This window comes from Parasteatoda tepidariorum, chromosome 7, assembly GCF_982258835.1.
Source record: "Parasteatoda tepidariorum strain Cologne lab strain chromosome 7, Ptep-v5.0, whole genome shotgun sequence".
Classification (NCBI taxonomy): Eukaryota; Metazoa; Arthropoda; class Arachnida; order Araneae; family Theridiidae; genus Parasteatoda; species Parasteatoda tepidariorum.
In genome coordinates this window covers 108,726,883-108,753,875 of record NC_141761.1, presented here as the reverse complement: position 1 = coordinate 108,753,875, position 26,993 = coordinate 108,726,883, and the positions used below count along the sequence as shown (strand labels likewise).

The window sequence follows — 26,993 nt, the reverse complement described above, 5'->3', positions numbered from 1 at the left end:
TACTTGCGTCTTGAATGGACAAGTCTAGAATTGACAATTCTTTTTAACTCTAATAATAAATCAGGTAAACAATACACCTATTTAAGAAATACTATTCAAGAGGATCTCAAAACACAATGATTACGTTGTGAGTCAAATGGCTTCAAGTACGCCGGAAACAGTAATCCGTAAGTATAGGCAGTAAAGAGTTTGCAGCACATCCTTGTGTAGAAAACACCTTCCATAGATCGACAGTTCTAGTTTGCGCCACCTTAAAATACACTTTGAAACATTATTGTTGTTGTAGTTCATTTACGTCACACTAGAGCTGCACAATGGGCTATTGGCGATGGTCTGGGAAACATCCCTGAGGATGATCCGAAGACACGCCATCACAATTTTGATCTGCGGAGGGGATGGCACCCCGCTTCAGTAGCCCAAATATTGCAGCAAGAATGGTCTTTAAGCTCTGCTAGTATGCAATATAATCTCGCACAAAGCTATAAGTATACAAAGAGAGCTCGTTACACCAGCAGTCCAATCTACCTGCAACCAAACAAAAATTATTTTATCCACCAAGTTCTCAATATTACTCGAAACTTTCAGTGTTTTTAAAAGAAATATGGCACTTTCTGTGAAGGAGTTTACTTTATTGATGAAGTAGTTCTACTGTTTCTGTTTCCTTTATGTATATGCTTAATATAATAGCGCATAGTTATTAATACAGTACTATTTTGTCATAGAGCACCACAAAGACTAAGACCAATTTTGTACAATAAATAACTTTTAATTCTTAAGGATATTTTTAGTGTGTTTTAAAACAACTTTTTTATGTTTTTTAAACCTTGTTAATACGTACAGTTAATTATTTAAGAAGCTTTTTAGATAATTAATTTATAATTGAAAGGAACATTGGAATATAGTAATCTTTTTGAAGCTTCAAATGTGTTCCTTACTATAATACTTTCTGTGTTTGTTTTTTTTTAATGTAAAAAACTATCATGCACTCTTCTGTAAAAGTAACTAAACCGAATAAGAATAATAAGTAGTAATTTTCATACTGGAACATAATGTACATTCATGATACTGATGAGTTTTCATACAAGTTTCTGGCTTCAAACAACGTATTCTTTCTTTATTTTTTTAATGGACAACAAATCATTTGTATCAAAATTACTAAATTCAGTCAAAATACTTTTCTTCTATAAATTGTAAAAAAGACAAATTACTATAACAAATAATAATTTTTACTGTCTTTTTGTATTCCAATTATGACTAAAACTATCATAATTTTTTGTTGTGTTGTATGAAGTTGTAAAGAGATCATTAATATATGCTACATGCTAAATGAACCTAATTTTGATAGCCATGTACATGATCTCTTTAGCTTAATATTAAAAAGGTATTGAAAAATTCTTAGTTGGAAACAATATTGGGGAACAGTGTAGTATAAAAATGTTACTTTTGGAAAATGGTTAGATTAACAATTATATTGTCCCAAGCCCTTAAATTTATAGAAAAAAAACTTTTTTTTGTCATTTTTATTTCATTCTGATTTATTTTTCATTTTCAAATTTATATTTCATTTTCATTATTTTTCATTCAAAATTTTTCATTTCGATGTTTTAAAAAATTTTACCTAAATTTAAATTTTTGGAAGAAAAGGCAAAATTTGAGGTACTACAATTTTTTAGCAAGCTTATAAATTTTTTAAGAAAATATTGTAAAAAAAGTTACTTTATTTAAAGAGTTTTTATACATTTTTCTGATTTAAAGAAAAAAGAGCTTCAACATTTTATTGATATCGATTTAGAATTAAGTATTAACCATGTTTTTATTAACATTATTTTAACAAAGGGACAAATTTGTTATGTATTAACATAACAATTGGCCATATTGCAACTTAATTATTATCTACAGTTGACTGTATTAACTAATACATAAGACATGGTGCGTAGCATTTTTAAAAAGTGCTTTAAGGTACTTATTTTCAAATTTCGTTTTTTAAAAGCCCTGAAAGGTGCTTTTTTTATTGGGTGTTTTTAAAAGTGCTTTATTTTCCCTTTTCGAAAATAAGATTTTTTTCTTTTCCAAGTCAATTTTCGTCACATAATAAGCGAAAGTATGCTTTTCACGTTCTATTCATTATTTTCATAATTCATTCAACCACTATCTATTTTGGCGTATGAAAGCGCCAATCATTTGACATGTTTGATGAAATGCTTGCGAGTCCGCATGTGCATCTACTGAGCTGGGCTTGGTGCGATCATTGCACTCTCATGTGCAATTCTTCTGCATTTTGCAAGATATTCTCAATTTCAGGCTTCATTTTCCACTCTCTAATATCAAACTGAAAAATCTCTTGATCATTTTACAATCATTAATATAATCAAGAAAAGAGTTCTTTGTTAGAAACTAGTTATTTTATCATGATCATGTAAAGTCTTTGAAAATTATTTTCCATTTTGTTACTTAAAAATATTTTTTGAGTGCTTAAAAAGTGCTTATTTTTGGTTGAAAGATTTGGCTATGCACCATGTAAGAAATTTTTTATCTAAATTCTAAATTGAGTAACATGTTCATTTAGTTTGGTCTTGTTTTGCTCCAAAAGGCTTAATTCATTATAAATTTTGCAGTTTATTAGAAGAAAGTGGGTTAGAGAAACGGATGTTTGAAAGCGTTGCCACTAGTTTTCACCACAATTTCAATAAGCAAGATCATTATAGAGTTGGATCAGCTTTGGTAAGTTGTATATAGTTGATTGATTTAAATGTTTTCAATTTTTTTGCATTGTCACCAAAATGAAAAGATGAATTTTCTTTTTTAGCTTCAGATTTATTCATCAGTTGCTAAAATGAATTCTTTTCCACTTGAGGAGTATACCTACCAAATTTTATTGACACTTTATCAATTATCTCCAGTTGGATATTTTGTTTGGCCTACTACGAGGCCTGAATTTAACCTTGGTGTTAATAATGGATTTTTTAGGCTCTAAATTATATATTTTTATTTTTTAAACCACTTTCTCCTGCAATATTATTTTAAAGGATGATTTTTTATTGTTTATCAGATTTTTATCATTTATCGGTTTTTCAATTTTTTTTTCATAATATTATTATTTAAACTTTTATTTTATTTTTAACTTTACACAATTTTTGCTTTATTTATATTTTCCTATCTTTGAAAAGAAAATCAAAATTTTCTATCACCAACTTTCCAAAATGAATAAAATTTATTCAAATACTATCAATTTGCTAGTACTTTGGGGTACTAGCATATTGCCGCCAAGACCTATTATTGCAATACCTATTACTACATTTAACCAAGTACTGCTAATGGCAATAATAATTTGAACATTTTTAACTTTTTCTCTCTCCCCCTAACAACAAAAAACTACCAGAATGGAATTAGTTGTAAGAAACTTTGACTTTTCAATTTGATGGCTCATTAAACACTTATTCAATTGCTAATTTTAATTAAGTTTATAAGTTTTGTGAATCAAACTATATACAGTCAATTCGCTATAACTCGAAGTACGATAACTCGAATATTACTATAACTCAATTTTTTTATGAGGTCCCGACCCTTTTATCTTCAATTTCATGTTAATTATTCTCGATTACTCGAATTTTACTCCTTTAACTCGATTTTTTTTGGATCTTTTAAAGCAAGAAAGAAAATCTAGGAGCTGATATCTTGCCCCTTCCTTTGCAACACACACACAATGTCTTTCGCACTCTTCATGGAGAAGCTAAAGCTGTCCCTCTTGAAGTATGTGAACAGTGGTTAATTGAAACGTTACCAAATTTACTTAAAGGATACGGTGAAAATGATGTTTTCAATACTGATGAAATGGGTTTATTTTTTAAATGTCTTCCAAATAAGACTATGATGTTTAAGGATGAAAACTGCTCAGGGGGTAAAATGAGCAAGGAACGCTTGACTGTCCTAGTTGGAGGAAATGCGTCTGAGACAGAGAAATTACCCTTACTTGTTATCGGAAAATACCGAAATCCTCGATGTTTCAAGAATGTAAAAACGTATCCTTTGGATTACAAATCTAACAAAAAGTTTTGGATGACATCAGTTTTATCTGAAGACTATGTAAGAAAATTGGATCGGAAATTCTTCGCTAAGAAAAGAAAAGTGATACTCTTTATGGATAAATGCACAGCGCATAGTGATCTACCTAATTTGAAAGCAGTAAACTTGCAGTTTCTCCCTCCAAACACAACAGCAAAGTTGCAGCCGATGGACCAGGGTATCATAAAATGCTTCAAACAGTCTTATCGTAAATGGCTTGTCAGAAAAATGATCTTAAATATTGTAAGCATTTAGAAGATTTGTAATTAATAAGCATTAATTAAATCGAACCGAAATTAATTAAATTAATTATTAATTAAATCCAAAACCGAAACTAACGGTAAGTCGAACTTCCGATATGTCGAAGTTTTTCGTCAGTCCTATCAGATTCGAGTTATCGCGAATTCACTGTATTTATTTCATTAGCTTTATTTTTATGTAATGGTTTAATATTATTTTATTAAAACCTATTGTTGCTATTTATAATATTCCTTTTTCTAAGATAATTTGAACATTTTTCAAATGTTAACTGACCTATTCTTTTATTTGAAATAAATCAATAATTAAAAACTTGTTGAAAATTATTGTTATAGTATTAGAGTCGGTTGATTTTATCAACTTATGTGTCAATTGTTTGCTTTTAGTCACTTGAATTTTTAGAAAACAAAAAATAAGTAAATTATGTTATAAATATTTATGTGTACAGAAACATTGCTGTTGTTACAGCAAATATGATATTTTTACTTTAATGAGTACCTAGCTTGTAATGTAAAGATTCTTTAGGTAGTTTGCAAATTACTTAGGTAAGTAATTTGCGAAATAAACAATCTTTTGCCACATTAAAGAATCATTCTAGTTAATCTTCTCATCAACTAGATAATCTGTAGATTAATTGATGTCAATGTCAGATTCTGATTGACGCAAGGTATGGCAACCAATAATTTACATAATTTTATCAAATATTTTAATATCGCCATCATTTGAGAAATACATATGGATTACAATAATATCGTGATTCCTATTATTTTATTTATTTATTATTTTTTTAATGACATCAGGCACTGAACTTTCGTTCTATTTCTTAAAAAAACCCCGCATGTGTTGCTAATTTATCGTTAACTGGCGAGCACCTGTGAACCAAACTCACAGAGGGGAGCAGCGTAACCCTCGCCACAGAAACCCGTTCATAGGGTGGGCTAGATTCACTCATCATGCAACAGACAGAGAAATATCCATGCCCCAGAGGGGGATTAGAACCTGAAGCCTTTGGCTTTCGCAGGCAGGCACGCTAACCACTCTGGCCAACTGTGATTCTTATTGATAACTATAATTCTGAATTCTCCTATATGATATTACAAATGTTTTTCATAATGATAATTATTGAATACGATGTTAATGTTGATAATTTGGTTTTCGGGTAACGAAAATATTGACCAATGTAAAAATAATATAAATCAGCCAAATTGCTAATCTATTACAATATGCTCTTAAATGTCAATAATCTTTTACAATACATTAAAACCCATATATATTAAATATAATATTAATATTAAAACCCATATACAATATATAATATCTGACCCACATTTATCTGATATAAGAGTCAAATGTCTATGTTGGCGACAGCTCAAAAATAATTCATATGTTTTAAAATAATTCATTTAACTTTCTTTGATTAATTCTTTTTAGGTATTATTGCTACAAAATGAAGATCTCCTTCCTACCAAGGAGCAGAGGTTAATTTCTGTTTTCCTTCTTTACGAGATGTATCGTACTGAGCCAATACAAGCCAATCCATTTGCCTCTGTATTCATTCATTTATTGGTAATTACATATTTTTCTTGCTTGTGTTCTTATTTTTTATTATTTTATTTAATTGCTATGAAACATAACACTGTTTTTCAAAAATATACTTCTTTGAATCTGTTAGTTCTAATTGATTATAGTATTGCTACTGGTGCTGAAAATAAAAATAGCATTTAAAAAATATATGTGGTGTAAGAATGTAACAGTTGGGCGAATTGCATAATCTACTTCCTCGTTGATAGGTGCCAGCCAGGCCAGAAGGGAAAGCCCCCGGTTTCTGCAGTGCCATAGAGTCCAGACGAGAAAAGTCTCAAATGAATTAATAACTCTTACTCTTTTCCATAGAACAATCTAATTCAGTATTCATTCTTGATCCGGCAACACTGCATGTAGGCAGCTCTCACCAGTCATGATATCGCTGTTAAACTTATTTCCTTTTTTATTTATTTATTAAATGTTAAGTTTCATTATTAAACTATTCTCTTTTTTTCCCCCTCTTGCTCCACAAACTCTAAAAATATATATGTATATTGAAATTTAAACCTCAAATGTCTTTAAATCTTGGAAAAATCTTAAAAATCATTAGTTTTTTTTATTTCTAAACAACAAATGTATTTTTTTATATATGTGCAGTTGTAGATCTCAATAGCTAAAACCTTTAAACATAAGGCTTTCTATTACTTAGAATATTGTGTCACTTATCATTAAACTTAACTACCAAACATGGCAATATATATCTGATGCAGATTATAATATTCTAGACAATTTTTTAACAAAAAAACTTCAAAATCCAGAAAATATGCACTTAGATATTTATTATTTCCAAAAAAAAAATCAACAGATTTAGACATAAAATCTAGCAAATTTATCAATTTCTGTTTGCTTTAGAGAATTTGAAGTTAGTGCAGCTTATAGAGAATTGCTGTTTATAGGATTGCGTTATATAAATATCTTCTACTGTAGTAGGACACTTGATTATCTGAAGTATTTGAATCTATTTCGGATACGGGAAATATTTTGATTATAGAATTACTCATGAATAATTTTTTTAATTTTACGTTTTCTTTTAAAAACAAACAAATAAAAAAGGGGCAATATACTATTCAGTATTAATACAACCATTATTATAAGTGGCTTTTTGTGAAATAGGGAAATTAATATTTTGTTTTAATATTCGCTTGTAATATTTTCTATATAGTACACTCTTTTGTTTTGTATTTTAATAATCCATTTGTAAAAAGCAGCAATTCTGATTTATTAGCTCATTTTATTAATTTTTTTTTAAAGTTTTGATCAAATTATATTCCTTTATAGGGCTCTTGCTCTATTGCATTTGTTTTGGGATTTTATATTTCTCCTATATAATAATTTTCTTATATAACATCACATTATCCAATAACATTTGAGTTCTGTGAGAAATTTATTTATCAGTAGTAGCAAACTAAAACCGGAATTTTTAAAGCAAATGATTTGTATGCAACCTTTTTCATTGCTTTTGAATTTACAAATCCTTATTTGACCTTCAATGATCTCTTTAACCCTTTCAAGACCATGCTTACATATACATGTTCACGACCCATGGTATCATATGTAGGGTTGATTGTGTAGTGATCCAGAAGTTTCCGGAGATCGATCCAGACGTTTCAAAAAATCATTAATCACAGAAATTTCCGGAAATAAAATTTTCAAAGGTGGATCTTAAGAACACAGTTTATTTTATTTGTTTGTCAGGGAGTGCCAGAGAGATACTTTATAAGCTTATATTCATGATTAATATTCATTTTTTGTCAATAAATAGTTGTTATAATCATAAACTCAAGAAAGAAAGACATATTTGTAAATTTTAATTACTTCTCCAGGTCATCATAGGTATGTGTAAATGGTATAGGTATGTGTAAAATTTTAAATATATTTTAAGTAAACTAAGAAATATTGAGAGAAAGGAAGAAAAACTTGTTTAAATCTTTTTCTAATTTTTCAATTTAAACTGTTTTTTTTTTTTTTTTTTTAACTCAAGAAATTTTCCGGAATTTTGACTTGAACTCACAATCACCCCTGCATATGTGAAACAAGTCTTTTTGACTTTTAATAGTATAAGATCACATGGACATGAACTCATTTGGTTCTCTCTTATAACAGCTCATATTAGTACTTATAAACTCAGAGCCTGTTGGCCCGGTGAAGCAATTTCGCCTTCTGCCGATTCTGAAGGGGTTAAATTACATGTAGTGGTGGAAAAAATACTTTTTATTATTGTTTATTATCATATCAATGCAGTACCTTCTTCACTGCCAGAAAAATTATTTTTTAAAACTATGGAAATTCGGCAAATGTTCGACGTTATTTAACCAGCTTTCTTTAAGTAGAAATTGAAGCCATGATAATCATACTAATCTATATTGGTAAAAATAATGAAATAATGATAAGTAATACGACATTAAGATTTGAGTAGCAAAACCAAAACAACCATTTTCACCAACTAACAAAAAATTTATTTGTCATAATTTCCTACTTTTATGTTGGTTATGATTTAACAGAAACTGCACCTTAAAAAGCTTTTTATATTAATAAAAATTAAGTTAAAGCTCACTATGTTGAAATTTCCATAAAGCGATCTACGCCGATTCCTGCTGCCACTTTAAAGACCTGTAGCTTACTGTCAGGTTCATAGAACTTTAAAAAAATTTTTTTAGATGCTTACTAGACTATTAAATCATAGAGGACTGTAATTTTTATTGAGTGGTATTCCTGTATCAGATGAACTCAAAAACTGCAATCACCAAAAGGCTGATGCATATATTTTTTTCTTGCAATAAATTTAAAATATATCTATATTATATAGTGGTTTATCCAAAGTACGAATAGTATTCTTTCAGTTTACATGTCACATTATAGACCTATATCTACTGTCTACGTAAGCTCCTCAGAGCATTACTTCTCTCAAAAAATATGAAGAATTTTAATTAAACAATTTAATAAAACATTATCTTAAAAAAAAATTTTGAGATATTGTTTATTTAAAGTTCAAGTTAAAGAAAATGTTTTTATCAATAAATGTGTCATTAAATCTTGTTTATATTTATTTAAGGCAGTGCAAATATGTAACATTTTGTGTTGTAGCCCAATAAAATTTGCATTTGACTGTTAAAATAAAATGAAATATTTTTATTTTATTTATTAATATTTGTGAGAAAAAAGGTTCAAATTATTTTGCTAATTATCTTATTTTAAATACGTTCTGATGTGCTTCTATTTGTTCTTTTTGTTTGAATAGTTTCCATTCATTACAAAAGTTATTTATGACCCCCGTGGCAGAATCCTGGTGACATAACAACATTGTCTCAAAATATTACAGAGGAAGAATTTTCTTTTAGAAACTAAAAAATTTTGGTTTTTTAAAAGTAGTAAAGAAGTTTGGTTTTTGCCGAAATTTTTTATCTCTAAAATTATAATTAAAAGATGCCTTTTTCGCACATTGGAGGGGAAAGAAATGTTTGTGATTTTTCTATTCTTATTTGAGAAGAATGAAAAATATAGAATAATGAAGTAGAAAATTTCTTTTCTGCAGAAATGTTGAAAGAGTTTTTCCCCCTTCAGAAATCATTCTTTGACGAGCTCATCTTGCTCTGATATTCTCGTTAATCCATGAGGTATTTCAATCGTTAAGATAGTGATTGCTACAAATGTTTGCTTTTTTTTTTTCAAAATCCCGATGTCTTTCATTGCTCAGTTATTATTTATATTTTCGTGAATTTTTAAAATATGCCGATATTATCACGGCACGAGAAATTCGAATCTCGTATTAAAGAAATCATTCTTTGACGCGCTTGTTTTGCGTCGATTTTCTCGTTAATCCACGTGGTATATTTTTTTCGCGCGATTTCGACGTCAATCTTTTTTCCGGTAGTCACTGCTACGGATTACACGATTTTTAATTTTTTTTTTTTAATGTGATGATGATTTACGAAATGCGAAAAAGGAAATAATGTGTTTTCTTGTTTAGTAAAATGTGAGAATCTCGCCCATGATATTAGAATGAAAAAAAAATATTACATATACATTTAAAAATTAAATAAAATTTTATTTTATTCTAATAGGTTTTCTTTTGTAAATGCAACGTTTTTGTTACTTTAAATTTAGTTAGTAGCATGTATATTTGTTATTATTAAAAGCATCTTGCAGAAAGATATTAGTGCTAAAGAGGTTTGTACCAGAAATCCGAAAAAAATTGTGCCACAGGGTTTATGGTCTATGACTAAATCTAATGAAATATTTTAAACCTGTTAATACGGATAAATAAAAGTTTTACAAAATGCAAGTTGAAGTTTTATCAATAAATGTGTCAAATTATACAGTTTATTTATTTGAAAGAGTGTAATCAGGTAACATTTTGTGTTGTAGCCTGATAAAATTTGCAATTGATTTTAAATCAAATATTTTTATTTTATTTATTTATATTGAGAATGAAGGCTCAAATCATTTTAAGATATAAGTTATTTTAAGGTATAGATTCATTTGCTAATTAACTTATTTTACATATTCTGATGTGTTTTTATTTATTTATAATTTTTTTTTGTTCTGACCATGTATGGGTTATAGATTTTTCTCTTATTGTAGCACCCTCCTGAAGATGTCAAATCTAAAACCTCCGGAGAGTCTAGTAAGAAACCTTGGGCTCTGCCGAAGCTGGAAAGTTCAGAAAAGTATTTTCTCTCTCAACTGATATCTATGCCTACAAAAGATGTAAGATGATCCACTAAAATAATCAATTTAAAATTGAACATTGAACTAGCTAATTTTTAAACTAGTTATTTTCCTAACATACATTGTTGTGTTAGGAAAATAACAAACATTAAACCAATTATTTTTCTAATTTTTTTACATATATATTGGATGGGGGCTTGGACATTGTGACGACAACTCGTGGGGTCAGCAGAGGGGAGGATAAGGATTGATAGATTTATGAAGAATTAGAATGCAAAAAGCCTTATCGTTCAATTTGTTTTTGTAGATTAACATTTCTTTGAATTTGTTTTTGTGTGATATCAGTTTCATTGAGGAATGAAAAACTTGTTTGCACACAGACTGAACTAGTTATGTTCCAAATTTTTTTTAGCACATTTTGGACAGAAATATTCTGATTTTTTTTCTTTATGTTTGTTTACACACATTGCTTAAATCAAGACATACATTACCTTAATGTTTACACACATTACCTAATCAAGTACTTGATTTCATCACTTTGTTGACCGGCAATTTTACATAGAAACTATGTCTTCTCACCGGCCATTATTTTGTAATTGAATATGGAAGTAAATTAAAACATTCTAATTAATTTCACCCTCAAATGTTGTTGGCTGATAACGATTTAACTCAACATTGCTAGTGCAATGATGAGTTCACTTGGCATCGGTCTGCAACGTTAATTTAACGTTAATAAGTCTGCAGGAAAAGACGAGTTAATTTGTCAGCAATGTGTTAACATTGGATCAAGTAACATTGGACTACTAACATTTCTCTATTTTGTACATATTTTAGGTATTGTTAAGTAATTTTGTCTATGCTTGTTTGCACATGTTACCTAGATTTCAGTACACCCTTTAAAATATTAAAATTTATGTTGTTGTTTTTGATTATATATTTTTCGTTTAGATATATTTTTTAAATAAATTAATCCAACATTATAGTTTGGATTTTTATTTAGTTATAAGGCAATATAAACAAAAAAGAGCTTGATAAAATTATAGAGAAATGAAATGTTTCCATTTTAATTACTGAAAACCAAACTAATAATTGAACTGTAATCTTGATATCGTTGTATTTTGTTGTGATGACAGCCAACGTCATCTTCCGTCATTACTGTGAATCAATGACACAGCCTGTAGTTGCTGAACAGCGGCGCTGCCTTACCTTTCCAGAGAGTGTATAAACATGTTACTAATAGATGTTCATTCACTAATCTTTGTTACTTGCTGCTAGCATGTTAATTGTTATGTTTTGTTGGTTTACAAATATATATTTTAAGTTATCATGTTTCTTAATTGGAATGAATACAACTCCAAGGATAATCACAGTTCAACAATTTTAACATTTTATCTTTGAAAAGATCACAGTTTTTAAATGAAATAAAACATTTTCTACCTTAATGTAATTATTGTTAATTATGTATACATTCGTATTTATTTCTTAGCATCTATTCATAAGTTTGTAAATATGTATGATTTAAATGTTTTAAATATATTTTCTAAAACTTTGCTTACATTATAGTTTTGTTTGTTACTTTCATGCAAGTTTTCTTCTTTTTTTATGGTTTCAACCCGTTTTTTATGTTGCTTTTTACAAAAGGCACAACTCTTACACGAGCATATTTTTTTCCTTTATTTTTTCCAATTTTCTCTAGACCATTAATGTTTCAGTTTTTTCAGAGAAAATTTTAGTTAACATAATTAGTTTGATTTGCTATTACATTTTATATATATTTTACTTTTTCATTCTAAAAGCAGTTGGTAGATTTTGCATCTGGGCTATCCATTTAATTTACAAGAACTTTGCTGTTTCTTTTACATTATTACTACTGTGATGTATTCTGAATATAAAAAGCTTTTATGTGATTTATTTTGAAGTTAAATGTAATAGAGACTTGGCATTTTATGTTTTTAAAATGAAACTGGATGTGATAAATTAGTTTATTTATTTTTTAAAATTTTTTTATAGCTTTTTAAAAAAACTCCTCAACAAATTATTCAGATGGATGTTTCTGACATGCAGGTATGTTATCATTCTACAAATTTAATTTTTATAAAAGTATTTTTTTTTTCCTTTTAATTTGTGACATATAATATTTTTTCTTTACTTAAAAATTTTGTCAAATTTGTAAATTAAAAAATACGAGATCACTACAAATATGTGTCAATCCCATATCTTTACATTTTACTGTACCTTCTTTTTATAATTTAAAATGAAGTTTTGTTGCATTGTTAAAAATAATGCTATTTATAATCTTTCAAATTACAAAAAGTGTACACTGTTATCTCAATTAGAATTTGAAATAAAACATAGTTTTGTTTTCCCATGTTTAAAACTTCAACTTGTTCAAGTTAAAAATATAAATAAAGCATGAAAAATAATATGATAAGCATTAATTAAAAGAGAAGAAACACTATTAAAATAAAATATTAAAAAAATTATTGAAAGGCTGGTAAACAAAATAATAAAAAGATATAATCTCTCTATCAGCTCACACAATTATATCTGCAAAAAGGATTGCTTTCTAATATTGTATTAATGTAGCCAAAGCAAAATATATCAATGCAATAGTGTCAGGGCTCTCAAAAAATTAAAACTGAAATAATAGAACACATTAAGTAAAATATATATGAGATAAAGCATATGAAACAAAAAAAAAAAAAACAGAGAAAAAAATTCTATATATATACATAGAATATAAAGTATCTTGTTCTGCTTTATGTGAAATATTTATTGGCGGAATAACATTAAAATTTTTTTTCTTCAGTCATTTGATGTAAGTGGGCTGCAAGTTGCTCTTGCAGAGAGACATTCAGAAATGTCTCAGACTAGCAAATGTGGAATTCCTGTAGTTCTGTCACATCCTGATGATAAACCAATGTATGTATCAAATATTATTTTCATTTTTCTACATCCTTCATTTTTTTATGTATCTGCCTACCTGATAGTTTATTTTTTTGTAGAACTTCAAAAAAAGTAAACCTTATGAAATGTATAGTTCAAATTTTAAAGCTTTCTTGAATGTTTGAAATAAATCACTCAAAGCTTTGTGCAAACTAAACTTTTAACTTTTTTTTTCTTTTACCTTACCTTTACTCCTTTTTTGTTGAAGGATGTTCATAATAAGTTTGATCTATTGATTTGTAATTCAAATGTGTAAAATATTTTTGTGAGTAAATAGTTTTCTACAACTATTGATGATAATACTTGTTATTGCTGTAAAGTTTGCGCAAGATGATATTCATTTTAATTGGGTAAAATATTCGTCCCCCCCAAAAAAAAATCCTTTAAGTAAAAGATTAGTTTTTTTCATTTTTTCTTCTTTCTTTTTAATGTGGATCTGATTATGTGAAATATCTCCACCCTCTCAGAATTAGCTCTCTTGCAGTCAAATTATTCCCTTTCATCACATAATGAGAAACTTCTGAAAACACGTGCAATTTTTATTTGCATGAATTATTTTCGATGAATAAACACATTTTTATCTAAATAATCTGTATTTGGATTTTCATTTATATAACTTTAATTTTTTCTAACTTTTGATTTTCTGTTGCTTTTACTTTTCATTAATTGTATATTTTATGTTTTAATTCGCTTTCAAAAACTTTTTGCATGTTATGTTTAATCAGCTTGGGTGAAGAATGGTTTATGTCCATACAAACTGATTCTAAAAAAAGAAAAAAATTCTTTTACACGTAGGCTAACAGGAATTGTTTTTCTTCAGCATGGCCTATTGTTGCTGTATAATAACTCTTACAGATTACCAGTTTCTTACCTCAGCGATTCTTAACCTATGGGTCGCGACCCAAAATTGGGTCGCGAAGCATATTTCTTGGGTCGCGCTGAGTCGAACCAAAAAAATTAGTAATTTTTTCAAATAATAAGTAATACCAACACAGAAGTCATTGTGGCTTACTCAGCCTAATTTTGACTTTTTTTTGGGTCGCGACATGAACAGATTTCTCAAATTTGGGTCGCGGCTTAAAAAGGTTAAGAACCACTGTCTTACCTTATTGGTTTGTCAAAGCTTGGTAATCCTCAAAATTCAACAGAGGCAGTGGCGTAGCGGGGGGTGGGCAAAGGGGGGCATCATGCCCCGGGCGTTACTCACAAAGGGGAGCCAAATGGTCCACAAAACAAAAAATTGCTGGATAATTTTTATTTTTATTATAGTTGATTTCTGGAATGTATTTTAAATTTAGTGCCAGTGTAATATAATAAATGTTAATTTGTAAATAAAAAGGAAAAAAAGAAACACTAATAGTCTAAATCAAACTGTAATAATATATTCATAATAGAAATGGCAAGTCTTTTCTACTGGCTGGGCTGATTCGACCCATGTCTGTCAGCACTTCCTTATGGCATCTACATTATGTGGTTACATAAATTATCTCCTTTCTTGATTTGTCTGGTAAAATAATATGTTATAATAAATATTTGCAGTGTACAAAGTACAAACATTCTTCCTTTCAGAAAACTTTTTATATTTATAAACGCAATGTAGCATACGCTTGCTATTTTAAAACGGTAACAATAACATTCTAATGTACTTACATGTACAGTCACGGTCAACTAATCGTCTACTGCCTAAATCTTGGTCTTCTCGACGGGTCGGTAATGAAGAGGAAGGAAGTGCAGTTAACGATCTTGGTTATTATATTCGCCAAAAAATAATGCAGCGTACTGCCTTTGTTGCTTACTGTTTAATACCTTGAATTCCGCTGCACAATCATCTTTCCTAACATCTGCTGGTTTTAATAAATGGAAGAAAAAAGGTAAATTGATTAGTCATGAAAGAAGTCCAAACCATGGAGCGCCAGAATGCAAGCTGTTAGCGTTATCGTCGATGGGCTAGAGAATATAGTAGAACTATCAGAAAAACGAGCAGAGGACACTACCACTACAAGTGACATCAGAAGTGAAGCTACAACTCTGTGGCAAAATATACTAACTTTAGTTCATTTCTGGTATGAAATCCTTAGGAGGATTGATAAGGCGCGGCTCAGATTACAAGATCCTAGAATGAATTTTAGAGAAGCGTTCCATGATCTTGAATCATTAGCTACTGAACTAGCCGAAATTCGAGACAAGCTCTGTGAAGAGACAATTGAAAAAGCAAAGTCTTTTTGAGAAAAATGGGATATTGATACAACAATACGTGTAAGAAGACGCCGCAAAATGCCAGGCTAGAGATGTTGATATTTCCGACGAAAGTGAAAATTTCTCGTTATGAAGAGTGTTCTTGATCGTCTCCAAGAAATATGTACATGATTAAGCAATCTTAATTTCAAATTTGAATTTCTACTAGACGATGAAAATTTATTAAACAAGGATAATGTTGATAACGACGTTGAAAAAAGTTGTAAAAATTTAGGTGAATTTTATGATACAGATTTCAATGGAATGGAACTCGTTATCGAAATATGTGACTGCAAAATGTTGCTCCGCAGTAGAAAAGAAATTGAACCTAAAACTCCATTAGAATTTCTTACTTTTATAATCTCGTATGGAGAAGATGTTTTCGAAACCTGAGAGTGGCACTTTAAATACCCCTGACTATCTCAGTAACAATTGCTAGCTGCGAACGTTCATTCAGCAAATTAAAATAAAATTTGACGTATCTACGATCAACGATAGGACAAGATCGCCAAAGTGACCTAGCATTTTTAAGTGTGGAACGAGAAAAATTTGAAATGATCAACTTTGATGATATTATTGATAAATTTGCTTCATCAAAAGTAAGGAAAATTTATACATAGTAATTAGTTTTATTAATGTATTATAATCATATTATTATTAAATGTATGTATCTCCTTAGAGATAATAAATATTTACTTTTTTATTGTTTTAAAACTGCGTGTTTTTAAAATAATTCGATAAATATGAAATAAATAATAGGTATCTTTTGAACTAATTCTAGATGATCATATACATTTCGAAATCTAATCTTGTTTTCTCAACTACATTTTTTGTCTCAATTTTAAAGCCTAGCTTGAGCCTATGACTGCATTTATTTCTGAATTTGCAAGTATATTTTACATATTATATTATATGGTTTACGAATGGGGGGGGGGGGGGGGCGCTAAAAAGGTATTGTGCCCCGGCGCGAGTTAAGCTCGCTACGCCACTGAACAGATGACATTCCCGTTGTCATTTTTGGGATAAATGGACATAAATCATTCTTCCCACTCTTAGTTTTAATTCCTCATGTTGAAAAGAACATTTTTAAAATGTTCGGTTATTATTATTTTTTTTACTGTTGGATACTTGTTAAAAAGTTTTTTAATAAATGCAAATTCTTGTTAAATTATTTATTTTGTCTTATCTCTTCATAGTAAGATTTTTATTTTGCTGTCTCTACAAATATTTCTCAATTTCTGATAAAATATGAAGGAAGACTCCCCCTAAAATTTCTGATAAGAATATTAGGAAACTTTTTGCAAACACAACAAAAGATAACTTTGCATTAAATATAATATTGATCGTGTTAACAGATCACACATTTTTCAGATATAGTTAATTTTAGCTCTTTGACAGATTATATACTAAATCAAATTGAGCATTCTGAATTACAAAAAAATGCATGATTTTCACAAATTTCTCTGCAGTATTTATCAGAAACTTGTTATTTTATCATGGTTATATAATTTTTTTTTTTAATTTTATTGATTTTATGTTTATAAATTAAGAAATTTTAACAACAGAAAGAAATAATTTTTATTACTGTACAGATCTTAATTATGATGTGATTGAAATTATGAAGTGATTAAAAATATTTTTTGAGTTCTTGAAAAGTACTTAAAAGGTGGTTATTTTTTGTTGAAAAATCTGGCTACGAGAAGAGTATAAAGAAATAAAAGTATATTTTATAAACATACTTTTATTATACTATAAATAATAAATAATATATAGTACAGTGGGTGATCGGTTAACGAACATAATCCGTTCCAAGACTATGTTCGCTATCCGAATTGTTCGTTAACCGATCTAGGATTCACCATAGACTTTTATGTGAAATCGATTAATTCGTTCTGGAGACCCTAAAAATTAAATTTTAAAAAATTTATAATTTCATAGTAAGTTTTTAAAAAAATAATACATACATATAGACTTGCATATTAATCAGTCCTTTTCATTTTTTGCTTATGGGGCTTTGAACAACATGTCCAAAGTCGATTGCTTTTCTCTTTTTTTCAGGATTTTCCGGAAGTAATTAATAGCATTGTCGTTGTAAAGATCCCCAACCCTACTGACATCAGCTTGGTTTGGGTGCCATTCTAAGACCATTGCTCAGACATCCTCCCACTTTTTCAAAAGATCTTTAATGTCAGATGTCGGCATTGGTCCTCTTTCGCCTTCCTCCTGTTCAGAAGGAGACACATTTCGCTGTGTTTCATGGTGTTCTTCATTCAAAATTTCTTGGAGTTCTTCTGTCGTCAGTTCATCTTCATGTCCCATTATGAGCTCTTCTATGCCATCCTCGTTCACCTCCAATTCCAGATCTCTAGCAGTTGTCAAAATTTCATTCATAATTTCAGGGGAGTCTCCCTGATCACCTCCGTTTCCTTTAACGAAGGATGGACACAGCTTTCGCCAAGCTGAAATCAACTGCCGCTGTGTGACTTCTGACCACGCCTTTTGAATGATACGAATAGTAGCTTCAAGAATGTCAAATTTTTCTTTCCAAATTTTTTTTAAAGTCATTGTTGAGGAGAATTGACTTGCTTCAAAACACCGACGAAACAGCGCGAGTGTACAATTCCTTGAAAGCCGCAATAACCTCCTGATCCATCGGCTGAATCAGTGAAGTCGTATTCGGAGGTAAAAACTGAACTGTCAGCCAGGGAAAGTCTGTCAACAAATTATCTTCAAGATCCTTTGGGTGTCCTGGTGCATTGTCCAATAGCAGCAGTGCTTTCAACGGCAAGTCATTGGTATCAAGGTAGTCCTTGATGCTCGGGGCACAAACTTTAAATAGCCATTCTTTGAAAAGATACTGCGTGACCCATGCCCTCTGATTCGATCTCCACATTACTGGCAGTTTGCTCTTAATTATGGAATTTTTTTTAATGCTCTGGGATTCTCAGTGTGGTAAACGAGAAGTGGTTTAAGCTTCATATCACCACTAGCGTTAGCTCCCAAAAGTAACGTCAATCGGTCTTTCATAGGTTTATGCCCATGAGCACTTTTCTCATCTTTCGTGATGTAGGTACGATTCGGCAAGCGCTTCCAAAACAAACCAGTTTCATCACAATTAAATATTTGTTGTGAACGATACCCTTTTGTTTCAATGAATTTTTGAAATTCGAGACAGTACTTCTCAGTTGCTTCTTTATCTGCACTAGCAGACTCACCATGCATTAATGCATGTTTAATTCCAGACCTTCTTTTAAACTTTGTAAACCAGCCAGTGGTAGCCTTGAATTCCAACTCTTCGGATGACGAACCTGGAGTTTGTTCTTTCAATTTCTCAGAAATTTCTCTAGCCTTCTCTTGAATGATAGGCATACTAGTTACATCTCGTTTCATTTCCCGTTCATTTTTCCAAACTAAAAGCAACCTCTCCATTTTATCATGGATGGCACTTCTTTGCTTCGCAGATGTGATTTTCGTACCTCCTTCAGCTGCTTGAGTCTTCTTGATGATATCTTTCTTAGCTAATATTGTGCATACTGTAGACCTGTTCAAGCCATACTGTCTCGCAACATAAGCCATTTTCTGTCCACTCTCAACTTTGGCTATCATTTCTCGCTTGGTGTTTAAAGTGAGCACAGTTCTTGACACTCCATGCTTTTTGGGATAATACTGTCAGATTTTCAATTTTTTTATAAGGGGTTCAGAAAAGCACACACGAAAATTTCAGAGGAATAGGAACCCATTAGCGTACACAATTGACAAAGTTTCGGCGCACACTAGCACCGCACGTGTGTTATTACCACATTCAGAGTTGCCAGTGGCGACTAAAAGGCGATTGACTATTTGGAAAGGAGCCTGCCGTCTGGAATTCGTCATTCAAGACAATGAATGGGACGGGGGATGAGCGAGGGGGGGGGGGAAGCGCTCAAAACGAAATATTTTTCTGTTTTGAATGAAATAAAAACCGAAACTGATGGTTTAATTTGTATGAATATTCTATTGGAATTTTTTTTCAATAGAACTTTGAAAATTAATAGGTAAGCAACATAATTCAAGAGAGATGAAAAACGATTTTTAGTCCGTTTCTCATATTTCACGTATTTTTGCGGCTGTAGCGCGTCATAGGCACCTTTATATTTTATAGTCAGCACTGATCGAAAAAATTAAGAATTCGCTTAATTTATTCGCCATGTCAGCAAATCCACTCGCCCATAACTTATTAGCTGTCAGAAAATATTGATATTCATACTAAAATTGAAGTATTCAAGTGTGTACTGATTTTAGTCATAATAATAATTATTGAATGACCTTTAAATTCATTGTTAATTCAAGTTTCATTTAGTAATTATCAATACTAAACATGCTTTAAACATTTCTCCTTTCAGTGATCTTATGTATGCAAAATTATAACAAATGTTTAATAATAATTTTTTTTCAGGCCGAGAAGTGTTCGTTAGAATTCGTTTTGTTCATTATCCGAATATGTGTTCGTTGTCCGAACTCAAAATTTTTTTCTTGAAAGTGTTCGCTATCCGAATATGTGTTCGTTCTCCGAACACAAAAATCCTTCGTGAAAGTGTTCGTTAACCGATTAGTTCGTTGACCGATCAGTTCGTTAACCGATCACCCACTGTATACTGAAAGTATATTTATAAAAGTCTAATAAAAAGTATTAAATTATTTTCAATTTCAATTATTTGCAATTTAATAATTCACAAAAATTTTACTATTCACGATTTTGTCTTTTTTTTCCCATCGTACATTTATTCATATTTGTAAAAATGATTTAACACTTTATAAAAACATAGGATTTGTCCTTCAGTAATTTTTGTAATTCATTAATTTTCAATCATTGATTTGTACTTAATTAATCTTCATTAATTACCCACTAACATCATTAATTTTTAAGTGTCAATGGCCCACCTATTAACCCACATATTATTTATGTGGTCGTCTGCTGATAAGCTGATAACTTCAAAAAATAGAAAAAAATAATGGAGGACTTAGTTTATATAAATGTGGGTAAAAAGGAAAAAAAAAAGAAAAAAGATTATCCTGGAGTTAAGAAAGAAAGCCAACATTGAGGAGCTATTTCCTCTTGTGGATTTTTATTTGATAATTTCTCATCAAGTTTAGTAGTAGTTATAAACATAGAATTTATAAATTTGGTAATTAATGAGAACAGAAGTATATGACCAAATCTATCCAGTATATTTCTTAAAATAGTTTTTAAAATCTCGTAAAAAAAGCGATCTTAAGGGGTTTAGTTTTGGTAATAAGCTAAAAGAGTTCCATTTTATGAACTGATCTCAACCCCAAAAATATTTTAATGTAGCATTGCTGAAGAAAAGTGGAATCTTGGAAATTTTGCATATTTTTAGGTTCGGAGAAAAGCTATTACACAATTTGATATTAAAAAACCGACTACAAACTATTTTTACTTACTTCACAATCTTGCTAACACAGTCATTTGTCGTGCCAACATCTGTTAAAAACTATTTCCGTGTTAAGAAGAAATTTCTGTTGTGTTAATATATATTTTTTTTATTATTATTCTGAAAACCCAGAGAGTGAGACCTAAATTATTTTATCTTTGTGTCCTCTAGTAATATCTGAAAATACCAATTTAAAGTTAGATTTTATGTAAAATCTAAATGGTTTTTTTTTCCTTATTGTGATTACTTAGAGAGAACATTGATTCAGCCGCCTTGAAGAGTGCTCGAGAGGGACTCCTGTGTGGCAGTGATGCTCCCGTTCAATCTTGTTACAAACCAGAATGCATACGATTAGCTCCTCCTCTTCATGCATTTGATGATGAAGTACTATTCATTATTAATTATTACGTGTTATGAGTAATATATATATATATATATATATATATATAATAAATTAATAAATACAAGAAAATTTTTATTTTTTTTACTTATTATTTCCCACCCCCTTTTTTTCATATGTCTATAATTTTTCTTTGTTTTATTCTTCATTTTGAACTTATATATATATATATATATATATATATATATATATATATATATATATATATATATATTCTTTTTTTCTCATGGTCGAAATCTGTAAAAGTTTCTACTACTGTAACAAAAATGTAAATGAAAATGATAAATATTAATGCAAGGATCAGAACCCGTTAGAAGAAATTTAAAATAATCATAATAATTTCATCACTGGAATATATAAATTCAAACAAATCAAGTCATGAAAATGAATAAGTAAATTTAAATCTAAAATCTCCCATATATTTTATAAAATAAATGAACTCAACATTTCATAGATAAAATTGTTGCTACAATTTAATTTTTGAATTCAAATCTGTTTCTACTTACTAGTGATATTTTTTAATAAAAAATAAATGGTAACCAAAATTTATTCAGAATTAACTATAATTTTATTATATTTCTTTATGGGAGTATAATCATTTCATATTATGTATTAGTGTTTAAGCTAAAGTTTTGTTAAAATTATCCTATGTTTTTTGTTTATTTTTAAATTCTTCTAATCTTTAAAAGTCGTTTCTTACTATATAAAGATAAACTGATTCTGGGCCCCAGAAAATTGCACTAGAGGCAGCCCGTGCTGCTTCGTCAACCAGCTCATTACCAGGAATACCCATACGACGTTTTAAACAAAATTTACAGTTTAATTCACTTTATAAAATACTCGGTCGAACAATCTTTAAAAAAATTTTGTTTACAAATCGTTGACCTCTGGAACTTTTTGAATAAATTTTTTTCCTAATTTTTTCTTTTCCTAAACTCAACATTAATTCCTCATTTGAAATTTTTCTACTTGTAAGTTTTTTTGTATTTTGCTTTTAAGAAAATTTTGAAAAATAATGGGATTATAATGTCTCATGTAAGCATTTCTCATACTTATGTAAGCATACCCTTGTCAGCAAAAATAAGCAAATCACACACCCCATCCTTCGCATTAGAAGCTTATGTAATATTTGAATGAATTCTTATATGCTGTACTTTTATTTCATTTTTAGGACAAATTTATGTTCGTATCGCTCTAATAAATAATTACAGTGCTCAAAGTTGTCTTTAAATTCCTTTAAAAAAGTAAAGTGTCCTTAATTAAAAATTTCAGTAAATGTCTTGAAATTTGTGTATTTTCCAACTTTTTTTGAAGTTAGCAGCAAGAATAAATATTATTTATCTGAAAGAGAATTGAAGAAATTTCAAATTCTGAAATTCTGTTATACACCATGAAACAAAGTATATATAACAAAATGAATGCCTAAGTCTTCATAGCGTGTCATGTATGGTATTATTTTACTTCTATTGTTAGAGACAATTACCCTCTATTGATTTTAAGGAGAGAATTTTGTATTTTAGCTCGTATTTTTCAAGAGAGAATTCTCATTTTTTAAAAAAAAAGTTTCTTTTTTTGCTTAAGTGCAGAACCTATTGAAACTATTACCAATTGCGTATCTGTAAATCCTGGAAATTGCTTTATTAGAGAATCAGCATCCTTAAATTTTGAGACAATTTAGTCCTTATTTTATGTATTGTTAATAATAGGTAATTAAAAATATCTCCTTCTGATAGTTCAATTGCCTCTTAAAAAAAGAGAATTTTCTAATAGTTAGTTTCTTTTTCCTACAACCTTTTTGGAAAAGAAGAAAAAGTAATGTAGCCTAGTAGGGCAGCAATAAATTTGTTTTTATCAAATTTTATAACCATCCTTGAACAGCTGATCCAACTTTTTGGTTTTACAACTATTAATGTTCAACTCCGTAGTCTTGTAATTTTGAACCCAATCCAGAAAACAACGAAACTCCTGGATCAAGTATTGGGAGAAAATTTGCCTTCTAGGACTTTTTGATGGAACTAACCTACATTTACATGGCGAGGAAAACCATGAAAACCTCCTACGGTTGGCCTGGTCGCAAGGGTACTCTAAGCCATGATCGGTTTACCACTGAGAATGTTTTACGTCAGCCCTGTGGTTAGTTCAAGCTGGATGTGGAACTCAAATTGACCAGCCATTGCTGGGATTTGAACCTGGTTCACCTCTTTGAAAGGCTATCCCAGGAGCCACCATAGCTCCATCTAATTTCTGAAAAAAAGTGTCAATTTTTTTCTGGAATTACAAGAAACAGGGATAAATTTCTTCTGCTTTTTTCAATGTTATAAAAAGAAAATTTCTGCTTTTTCAAGGAAAGTACTGCTTTTACAGATTCCCGAAAAAAAAATTAATTTTTTACACTTTTTCCTACTTATGAAAACATGATTTAAAATTACACACTGTAATCTGCATTCACAAGAATTTAAATTACAAATTATAATTTACAGTCGCATATTTTATAAATCTCATTTCAAGTTTGCATTCACGCAATTTAAAAAACACACACTGAGATTCATATTCATGCAATGTAAAAGAAAGAAAAAAATTGATGAAAATTATGCTTTGATATTTTTTTTATTAAAATGTTGATAATTTATGGATATATGCTTCCTATATCTTCCTATATTTCTTCTTGCTAAAATTTAAGTAATTCTTTCAATTTTTTAAAATATATTTTGAACTTTTTGGATTTTAATTTTCAGCTCTTTTGTAGCTGATGAAAGTATTACAAATTATGAATATTTCCACAATGTGTATCATTTTTTAATTTAGCTTCAGATTCATAAAACATGCATGGGATATACACTATTCATAAACATTCATGAAACTCACTGATATAGGAAGTTCATCTTTTTTACTTTTAAATGTTTCAAGGGTTTTGAAGGGTTGGTGAGACAAGTAATTATAAATCCAGGGTTGAAAAAAACAAATAGTTTTGCTTGGTATTTACTTACTTTTTTAAACCCTGGTTTAATAAATATTGATCTCAGACCATGCAGAATACGTAAAAACTTGTAACATTTAAAAAAAAAAATTCAGTATTGCCTAGAAGCTCTGGACAGCTCCTTGACATCTGAATTTTATTTTGCAAATATGTCCTCTCTTTATTAAACAAAATTAAATGATGCTAAGATTTTAATATTTTTTTCTTACCAGGGGTCTGTTTAGAAGAAATTTGGGTCCGTTAACGGACCCTTCACAAAATATCTTTTCATAAAAACGGACCCTTCACAAAATATTTTAATTTAAAAACGGACCCTTCACAAAACATTTTAACTTAAAAACAGACCCTTCACAAATTTGTTTATCTTCATTATTATTTTGTTAATCGAATAAACCCTTCCCAGGGCAGAAAACAAGAAAAATGGATGTAAACGAATTAAGTTTTGTCTTCGGCAGACGATTCTTCCATTATTCGTCCGAAATTAATATTCTGCGTTCAGCAGTACAGGCTAAATTCCAAATATTTGTATGTTGCATCTCTAATTTAGAAGCAGCAATTGTTGTTTATTTTTTAAAATTTAATTTTTTTAATTATAATTTTACAGTGTTGAGCATTAATCTTGTATGTCTTTACAATTTAAAAACTCCTTGAAAAATTTTTTTTTTTTTGCAATAACGGACCCTATTTGCACAAATTCATAAAAGCGGACCCTGGTTGAAGGAATGTGTGTAATTTTTTCACAATTTCACGAAAAACGGACCTTTCACAAAATGTCTGGACAGACCCCTGCTTACTGTAGAATTCGTACCTTTGTATTTTGGAATTTTGTTATTATAATTTCTAAGCATGATTTTCTTTTTTTAAGGAGGGAAATTTAATTGAAAAGCTGTTATAAATTATTCTTATATGAATTATGTAGTTTTTTTTCTGTTATTTTTCGCTAGAAGATGGATCGCTAGTTTACTGCATCACTAGTTTGATGTGAGACATTATAAAAATTTGTGCTACTAGTTTTTGAAGCAGTATTACAAGTTAGCTCCTCTAGAGCAGTTATGACTCAGGGGATGGAGCATTCACCTTCCAATGAGGTGAACTGAGTTTGAATCCCAGCAATGGCTGGTCAAAACAAATTCCACATCTGGCTCGCACCAACCACAGTGCTGACATGAAATATCCTCAGTGGTAGACGAATCATGGGTTAGAGTCCTCTTACCCTCAGGCTAACCGTGGGAGGTTCCTGTGGTCTTCCTCTCCATATAGTCCAAATGCAGGTTAGTTACATCAAAAAGTCCTCCACGAAGGCTAATTTTTCCCAATACTTGATCTAGGAGTTCCCTTGTCCTCTGGATTGGGTTCAAAATTACAAGGATACTTAGTTGATCATTAGTAGTTGTAAACTCAAAAATTGGGTCAGCAGTTCAACCTCGGTTATAAAATAAAATTTTACGGTTATAAAATAACATTTTTCTCTTCTGCTTAGCTGGTGTGGATGAATCTGACTAATCCATCTGAACATAAAGTTGCGTGGGACATGTCAATGTGTGTCAGTAACACGGCTGGTGTAGAAGCAAAGCGACTGATGGCAAAAGCATTCAAAACGGCTCTCTCCCCCCCTCAGACACAGCAACTGGTATCGGAGCTAGAGGTGGATCCTAAACTTGTTTATCATGTAGGGCTAACTCCAGCAAAGGTAAGCATCTGGTAATAACATGATGCATAGCGTTTTTAAAAAGTGCTTAAAGGTGCTTAGTTTCGACTTTCGTTTTTTAAATGCCCTTAAAAGTGCTTTTTTCATTAGGTGTTTTTAAAAATTGCTTAATTTTTTCCTTTCTGAAAATGAGATTTTTCTTTATCGTGTCAATTTTCGCTGTGTATTTTGCAAAAGTGTGGTTTTCACAATTCATTCAAACACAATGCATTTCGGCCTATCATCGGTCCATAACGTATGAAAACGCCAATCATGTTACATGTTTGATGAAATACGCGCGAGTCTGCAATCGTGCCTACTGAGCTGGGTTCAGTGAGTTTCTTGCACTCTCATGTGCAACTCTGCTGCATTGTGCAAGATATTCTCGATTTCAAGCTTCATTTTCCACCCTCTGAAATCGAACCAAAAAATCTCTCAATCTTTTTATGTCTTTTTAGCTCAATTTTCCCCTTTTGAAAATGAAATTATTTTCTTCTTTTTTTTTTATAATTTTCACCACATATTATGCATTGTTCTATTCAACCAGAATCTATTTCAGCGTGCTGTTGCTCCATAGTGTATAAAAGCGTCAATAGTGTATGAAAGCGCTTTACCATGTCAATTTTCGTCACATAATAAGCGAAAGTGTGCTTTTCACGTTGTTCTATTCATTGTTTTCATCATTCATTCAACCACTATCTATTTTGGCGTATGAAAGCGCCAATCATTTAACATGTTTGGTGA

The 26,993-nt window shown here is 30.0% G+C and overlaps 1 protein-coding gene across 2 annotated transcripts in view; it reads left to right on the top strand.

Annotated features, from left to right (window-relative positions):
* Positions 1 to 309: 309 nt before the first annotated feature.
* Not11 (CCR4-NOT transcription complex subunit 11) overlaps positions 310 to 26,993 on the top strand; it is a 36,684-nt gene continuing 10,000 nt past the window's right edge. Inside the window, exons 1-8 of one of the 2 annotated variants that reach the window (XM_087168473.1) lie at positions 310 to 639; positions 2,616 to 2,721; positions 5,752 to 5,886; positions 10,486 to 10,611; positions 12,583 to 12,636; positions 13,382 to 13,494; positions 21,437 to 21,569; positions 26,043 to 26,252. In XM_087168473.1, the coding sequence (XP_087024599.1) occupies positions 602 to 639; positions 2,616 to 2,721; positions 5,752 to 5,886; positions 10,486 to 10,611; positions 12,583 to 12,636; positions 13,382 to 13,494; positions 21,437 to 21,569; positions 26,043 to 26,252 (915 nt within the window). In that variant the 5' untranslated portion in view covers positions 310 to 601. Of the gene's footprint in view, positions 668 to 2,615; positions 2,722 to 5,751; positions 5,887 to 10,485; positions 10,612 to 12,582; positions 12,637 to 13,381; positions 13,495 to 21,436; positions 21,570 to 26,042; positions 26,253 to 26,993 lie in introns of both variants that reach the window. The other variant, XM_087168474.1, reaches the window with a different exon arrangement.